The 7207-nt window shown below is 40.3% G+C and overlaps 1 protein-coding gene across 14 annotated transcripts in view; it reads left to right on the top strand.

Annotated features, from left to right (window-relative positions):
- Positions 1 to 7207, top strand: part of AAK1 (AP2 associated kinase 1) — a 172007-nt gene that overhangs the window by 129793 nt on the left and 35007 nt on the right. For 12 of the 14 annotated variants that reach the window (XR_008618913.1, XM_055089220.1, XM_055089225.1 and 9 more), the window contains exon 17: positions 3369 to 3464. The exons of the other annotated variants lie outside the window; for them this stretch is intronic. Coding sequence is in view for 11 of the 12 variants with exons in the window: in XM_055089220.1 (XP_054945195.1) it covers positions 3369 to 3464 (96 nt within the window). In the remaining variant the exon portion in view is untranslated. The remainder of the gene's footprint in view (positions 1 to 3368; positions 3465 to 7207) is intronic. 14 annotated transcript variants of the gene reach the window in all.

Raw genomic sequence — 7207 nt, 5'->3', positions numbered from 1 at the left:
GGACCAGGGCACGAACCCGTGTCCCCTGCGTCGGCAGGCGGACTCTCAACTACTGCGCCACCAGGGAAGCCCCGTGTGTATTATTTTTTATTTTTAGCTTTGTTGTCTGGTCTATATAATTTTTAAATTTATTGGTATTTTGGTCTGGTTGAAAGTGCTTAAAGTTGGATATGCCGAATAGTTGACTAAATATACCAAATGTATAAAGCATTGGTCATTGTCCTTGAGATAAAATGTCACAATGATGACTAGTCACGGTGCTGGGTAGGATATAGTTTCCCTGGAAAGGGGGTCATGGAATAAGACCTAGGAGGGTCTTCTTTGACGCTGAATCCCAGCATTTAGTACAGCGCTTGGCTCAGTACACATTTGTTGAATGAAGGAAAGGAGTCGCTTTTTGCCAAAGGATAGGAGCTTGGATTCACCAATGTTAATAACAGATGTCTCTCATCATTTTCCATGCACTTCCAGTTTTTAATGCCTAATTCTTTCTTATCATACATTTTATGTTTTGTTTTTTGTCTGTATGAACTGTTTTTTAAAGAGTTGTTTTTTGCTTTTATTTTTGCCTCTTCTCCCCTTAATGCTTAACTTTGAAGGTTGTAAATGGCAGTATTTTTTTTAACGGCCCAGCCATTAGAAAACACATATTTGAGTAGAGTTAGGACAATAATACCAGCGAACATATGTTGAGTACATGCTGCGTGCTAAGTCCACTGGGTAAGTGCTTTTATGCACATTATCTCCAGTGATCCCTCACAACAGCCCATGAGAGGCTAAGTGACCTGCCCAAGGTCATAGGTGGAGAATGACAGAGTAGAAATTTGTACCTGGGCAGCCAGCACAGAAGCTGTAGTTATAACCACATCTCAGAAATCTTGTAAACCAGTGACACTAAGCTTTTACAGGCATTACGAAACATCTTCATATTTTCCTCAATTTATCCAGCACTTTTCTATGAACATTTGGTATTTTCCCTTCGTTTGCATTTGTGGTGTGAATGAAGAAGAATCTTCATTCTTTACAAATGAAATAAAATTATATCTAAATCCCAGAAATTAGTGTGTCCTCACTTGTACGAAGTTCAGGGTGGCACCATTTTCTCCAAGTTTTCTAATCAAGCTCAGACCGTTCACTGATTTGAAACCTTCTAACCAACCAAGGGAGGAGAGAAGCAGGAAATTTGGTAATGAGTTGGGGAGGATGACACAAGGGTTATCCTTAACATTTTTATGGTAAAAGCTGCAAAAATGTTGCTAAACTGTGTTCATACATTAGAGAAGGAACAGGCAGACAAAACTTGACATTGTGCCTCTTTATTTAAAATACAGTAAGTCCCCTACATATGAACGAGTTCCGTTCCAAGAGCACATTCGTAAGTCTGGTTTGTTCATAAGTCCAATTTGTTCGTAATTCCAACAAAGTTGGCCTAGGTACCCAGCTAGCACAGTCAACTATATAATACTGTACTGTAATAGGTTTATAATACTTTTCACACAAATTATACATAAAAAACAAACACAAAAAATAAAGAAAACATTTTTAATCTTACAGTACAGTACCCTGAAAAGTACAGTAGTACAGTACAACAGCTGGCATACAGGGGCTGGCATCTAGCGAAGAGGCAAGAAGAGTTACTGACTGGCGGAGAGAGAGGAGGGGGGAGATGGTAGAGCTGAGGGATCGTCAGCAATAGGAGATGGAGGGCAAGCTGCACGTGACAATGTACACCAGATGCGTGAACTAACTTATGTGATTGGACATAGGAACGCACGTTCACATCTTTGAAAGTTCTCAACTTGAAGGTCATATGTAGGGGACTTACTGTATTTTTCTGTTGGTAAATTATATACATTCATTTGCTAAAACCCCAAGGAAGCAAGATTGAAAAACTCATGACCCCATTCCAAGAGGAAAGCATTGCTAACATTTAACAATATTTATGTCCATAGTTTTATTTCTTTGTACATACTTTTTTCAAACATGAATTATACTATACATTCAATTTCATAATTTGTTCTTTTTCTTTTAATATATTTCATTGTATGTCATTTTAAAATATTTCAGAGACTAAGAGCAGTGATTTTAACCCTTCTCTTCCTCCACAGACCTTTAAATGAAGCTTAGTTAAAAGCCCACTTGAATGATATTCTTAAAATGACAAATTATAGAGACTGGGACAGGAGTAAGGAGTGGGTGTGAGTATAAAGGAGTACAAGGAAGTTCTTTTGTTTGATGGAATAGTTGTGTATCATTGTTGTGGTGCTTAGGCTAATTTATACGTACTATCAAATGGCAAGGAGCTGTAAACACACAAACACACACACACACAAATGTGAGTACTTGTGAAAACTGAATAGAGTTTAGTTAACAGAATTGCCCTGGTGTCAGTGATATTGAACTATAGTTGTATAAGAACTCACCACTGGGGGAAGCTGGTTGAATGGTTCACAGGGTTCTATGTACTGCAACTTCCTATGATTCTACAATTACTTGAAAATTAAAAGTTTTTTTTAATCCACTTTATAAAAGGCTAAATTAGATTTTAATTCAGGAACTAACTCATTATTAACATGCAAGGTAAAGAATGGTAAAGTAGGAGCCAGGAGACCTGTGTTTTGATCTGGGTCTGCTGGTGGACCTCTGTCTAGTCTCGTAACTTCTGGGCTTCATTTTCTTTTCTGGAAAATAAGAAAATTATGGTAGAAAATACTGAGATCCCTTCAGGCTCTGATATTCCAAAGGGTGTATAGATTTCTGTAAATCTATAAGTTTGCCAAATATAGGATGAATGCCAATAGTATGGTAGATGTAGTCCAGAGGTTAGGGTTTATCTAACCTTCCAATAGGCAAGAAATCTGTTTCTGTTTCTTTCTGTCTACCTAGCACTACATTAGACATTTGGTGATAGAATAGGACTCAGTCCCTAAAGGACCTCAAGAGGGAAATGGGCACATAGGAAGTACCTATACTCATTTTCTAAGTTACAAAATAGACAAAGTTTGTTTACCTACCAAAATGTGTGATAAGGATAGTAGTAATTGCAATAGGAATTCTGAAAGAGATCACTATAGACTGCAGTATCCAAGGAAGACGTGGAATTTCAGATGTACGACTATCCTACTTTTACCATTAATTGCATCTCAGACTACATTGCAAGGACCAGATTGTACATCTCAGACATACTTTGCTATTACATTGAATTATATCCACTCATTCTTCTTTATTCTGCCTCTAAATTTAGACTTACTCTATAATTTGAGTTGGGTTAATAGATGGTAAATACATCTGGATTTACTTGATGTTTTCTGCTTTTCTCTTTTTTTCTCTCTCTTCTTGACCCTTCCTTCCCCTCCAACCAATTCCAGCTGAAAAAAGGAAGGGTGGGCAGACTGTGGATTCTAGCCTTCCTCTTCTAAGTGTATCTGATCCTTTCATTCCTCTTCAAGTACCTGATGCACCAGGTAGGTAAATAAAACTGATCTGAAGTTAAGTTACATCCCAGGGCTTCTTGAGAGTTCTGTTTTAAACACTCCATGAAAAGGACCTGAATTCCAAGACCTATTAATAGGTGCTGTTGTATATTTTTACTGTCTCAATAAGAGGGGCAAAATTCTCTTGTGGGGTCACTAGTCCTTAGCAAAGATAATAAGTTCAGCTCAGATTATACAAAGTTGTATTCCACATCATATCAGTCTTAAATTTCATATCCTTGACTGTGTTAATGGTAATATAAAGGGCCTGTGTATCGCAAAGAGCATTAGTTCAATGTGATTATAACAATGTGGGGGGAAACCTATAAGCCTATGATAGAAGGAACAAAATGCTAATGGTGTAGTATAATGATTGGCTTATGAGTGACTTCCTGTTCCTATTTTGCTATAATGTGCTTTTATTTTTAAAAGATAAAAATACATAATAAAATTTGATAGGGAGTGTGAGTCAGGAGACCTAGGTTCCACTACCTTCCACTATCTGGGCTTGACTCTTCATCATCGAAATAAGTAGTTCTAATCTCCCCTACTGTCTGCTCTGTACCGATTTTTAAGTAAGCAGTCTAAAAAAGTAAGAAACGGTTAGTGTGGTCGGATTGAAATAGCTTTTGAAACAATATCATTGGATGCTTTCCATTGGGAGTTCATGAATGCCAAAGATTTCTCTTTGCGCTCCCCTCCCCATCATTTTGGGGGAAGGGGAGCAGGATGTGAGGAACAGAAGCCACCCTTTCTCTTCTTTTTCAGTCTCTTTGAAAAAGCAAATAGGTCCAGCTCCTTAGAAACAGCTGACAGTCATTTTGCTGCTGATAGTTTTTTCTTCTTTCCCATTCTTACCCCTGTCGATTTCTTAAACGAAAAGTCTTAAACTAAAAGAATCTGCTTGGTTTTTCTTCTCTCCCAAAATGTCAAAGGGATTTATTTGATTGATTGCCTCAAGATTGGAAGTGACTGTGATGTGCATATCCTCTGCTTACTAAGACAGACCACAGCTAGGTTACCAAGATGTTTTTTATTTCTTTAAGTAGTTTGTCGACCCTTCTAAGAGGAAGAAGAAATTTGCCTTGATCGGGTAGTACTGTGTAACTTTATAGCTTGCTGGACCTGGAGGTAGGTCAGAAATATCTAAAGTCACCTAGGAATGATTCAGGATAGGGTAGTTAAAGAAAAGAGAAGAAAGAATCAAATAGAGGTCCTTTTCTGTTTTGCATTCATCAGGTATGCCCGGCAGGGCCAAGACACGCCAGTTTCAAGGAGAAGGCTAGAAAGGATGGGCTGTAAACTCGAGCTGGGGCCCACTGGCTTCTTTTTCCTCCCTTTTGTGGCAGTCATAAAATCAGACAAGGAAAAAGGGATTATTGAGGCATTCTCCCTTTGGTACCCCTTTGGGTCCATGTCTTGCTTTTACTCAGATAGCCCATGGACTGCAGAACTGGAAGGGTGACCTCTTGGCACAAGCCAGAGGATGAAAGCATAAATCAGACATGTCACTCCCTTGCAGTCCAGTGAATTCTCAAATCACTGAGCAAAAAATCCAGGCTTCTTACCATACCTACAAGACCCTGACTAGTCTGGCCCTTGGCTACCCTCTAACCTGAGCTCATAGCATTCTTCCCTTCAGTCTTTCCTCCAATAAGCTAAGGTAAGCTTATTCCCACATCAGGGCCTTTGCACTTTCTGGTACTCTGCCTGGAGAGCTTTTCCTTCTTATCATTCGACATTTGGGTCTCTGCTTAATTGCTGTCTTCTCAGAGAGGCCCGACGTGGTCCCACGGGCACTATCGCTCACACCCCCTGGCTTTTTTCTTCATAGCATTTATCATGACATTGTCTATTTCTACTTGTTCATTCCTCTTTCTCCACCAGAATGTCAGTGTCCTGAGGGAGGGACCTTGTCTGTCTTATTTACCAGTGTACCGTTAATGCTGAGAACACTGCCAGGTGTAGCTGGCACTCAATGAGTATTTGCAGATTAGATGAATAAAGTAAATGAAACCTGAGGCCAAAAGGCTTTTGGCAGCCCCATCACCCTCCATTTTCATCCCCAGCTACCAAACACCAGACTACTATCTCCATAGCCTTCCGTCTGTGAGTCCACCAACCCCTAGCCAGGCCTCCTTCCCACTCTTGAGGGGGCATAAACAGAGGCACAGCCCACATGTCAGGAAGCTGCCAAACCCTGGGATGAAAGTAGTAGCTAAGCTCAGCAGATCGTTCAGCTCCTCCTTTCATGATGCTCTCCAGAATTTGGGCTAAGTATGGCATGTGACTGCTGTGTCTTTGATTACTTTATTTACTATTATATGCCCAGCCTGTAGCACATTCAGTTATATAGCTCCTTTATCCCTGTGTCCTTCCTCAGCATCTTGAAATGCCCGAGTGAGGAAAGGGCTGAGAGTTTACGGTCTCTGGTACCTTGGCAGACTGCAGGTTTGTCTCCTGACCCTCAAAGCAAGCAGTTGTCACTCCCTCCACCGGTGGTGGACACCGGTCAGGTGTGTTGGTTGGTTGGTTGGTTGGTTGGGTTTACATACATGCTTCCCTCCCACACTTAGCCTTCCTGATGGTGCGAATCATGGAACCTTAGTCTCCTGACAACTATGCCTTTTGTGACTTAACATTTTATTTTATGCTTTTTAAATGTTTTCATATATGATTTTCTTTGAGCCAGAAATAATACTGACCAGTGGGTATGTCCAGTAATCTCTCTCTTCGTGAGTAAGGAAGTGAGGCCTTAGTGCTGCTGTGACTGTGCTCCTTCCTCTTGGTGGCTCACAGCACCCACACAGTGAGGGGTCTTTTGGGGACAGATCCCAGCTCAATAAAGCCTTTGACTAGAGAGCTAAATTTAAGGGTTAGGGAAATACAAGAATGGATTTGCACTTGTAAGAGCTTGGTTCTAGCCACTTAGTAGCTAAGTGATTTTGTTCAAATCACTCAAACTCTGTGTTCTCCTCCTCCTCAGCATTGGCCATAGTAGAACCTACCTGCAGACTGGCTTGTGTGGCTCAGATGAAATCATGTATTTGAAATTGCTTTGGGAACTCTGAATTAGTATAAAGATAGGAAGTGCTATAACAGCTTTGGTTCCAGGCCCTTATTCCCAGGGGGCCAGTTCTAGTTATCAAAAAGTCTTAGCAGTGGTATTTTTGTTTTACAGAAATGAAACTTTCTCTTATGACCTATGACCTTTGCACAACTAAGAGCCATCAAAGTAGAATTCCTTGATATTAGCAATTGTTAAACTCTAAGTGAAGGGACACTGGATAATTGGAGGTGTTTTTCTTTTTTTTTTAAGGAGTATTTTTATTTTCCAAAGCATTGTAACAAAAATTTTCTTAGAAAATCTGGCATAAAAAAATCACAGCCGAGCATTTGTATGCTCATAAAGCTGCCACATGAAGCCTAGCTCTAGTGAGCCTCAGAGTATTTCACTGATGCTCATATGCTGTGTGTTCACTTATTTTGCCTTTTATTTGTATTAGGCAACAGGTAAGCTATAGGTGGTATCAAAGGTTTAAAAAAATAGTAGAGAAGATTGAGGAATTTTCTCTGAAAATTGGTGGAAAGATTTTTTTTTTTTTTTTTTTTGTGGTATGCGGGCCTCCCTCTGCTGCGGCCTCTCCCGTTGCAGAGCACAGGCTCCGGACGCACAGGCTCAGCGGCCATGGCTCACGGGCCCAGCCGCTCCGTGGCATGTGGGATCTTTCCGG

The sequence above is a fragment of the Physeter macrocephalus genome, chromosome 12 (assembly GCF_002837175.3).
Source record: "Physeter macrocephalus isolate SW-GA chromosome 12, ASM283717v5, whole genome shotgun sequence".
NCBI classification, from domain to species: domain Eukaryota; kingdom Metazoa; phylum Chordata; class Mammalia; order Artiodactyla; family Physeteridae; genus Physeter; species Physeter macrocephalus.
Note: the sequence above shows the minus strand (reverse complement) of the source record. Positions and strands in the feature narration are given on the sequence as shown.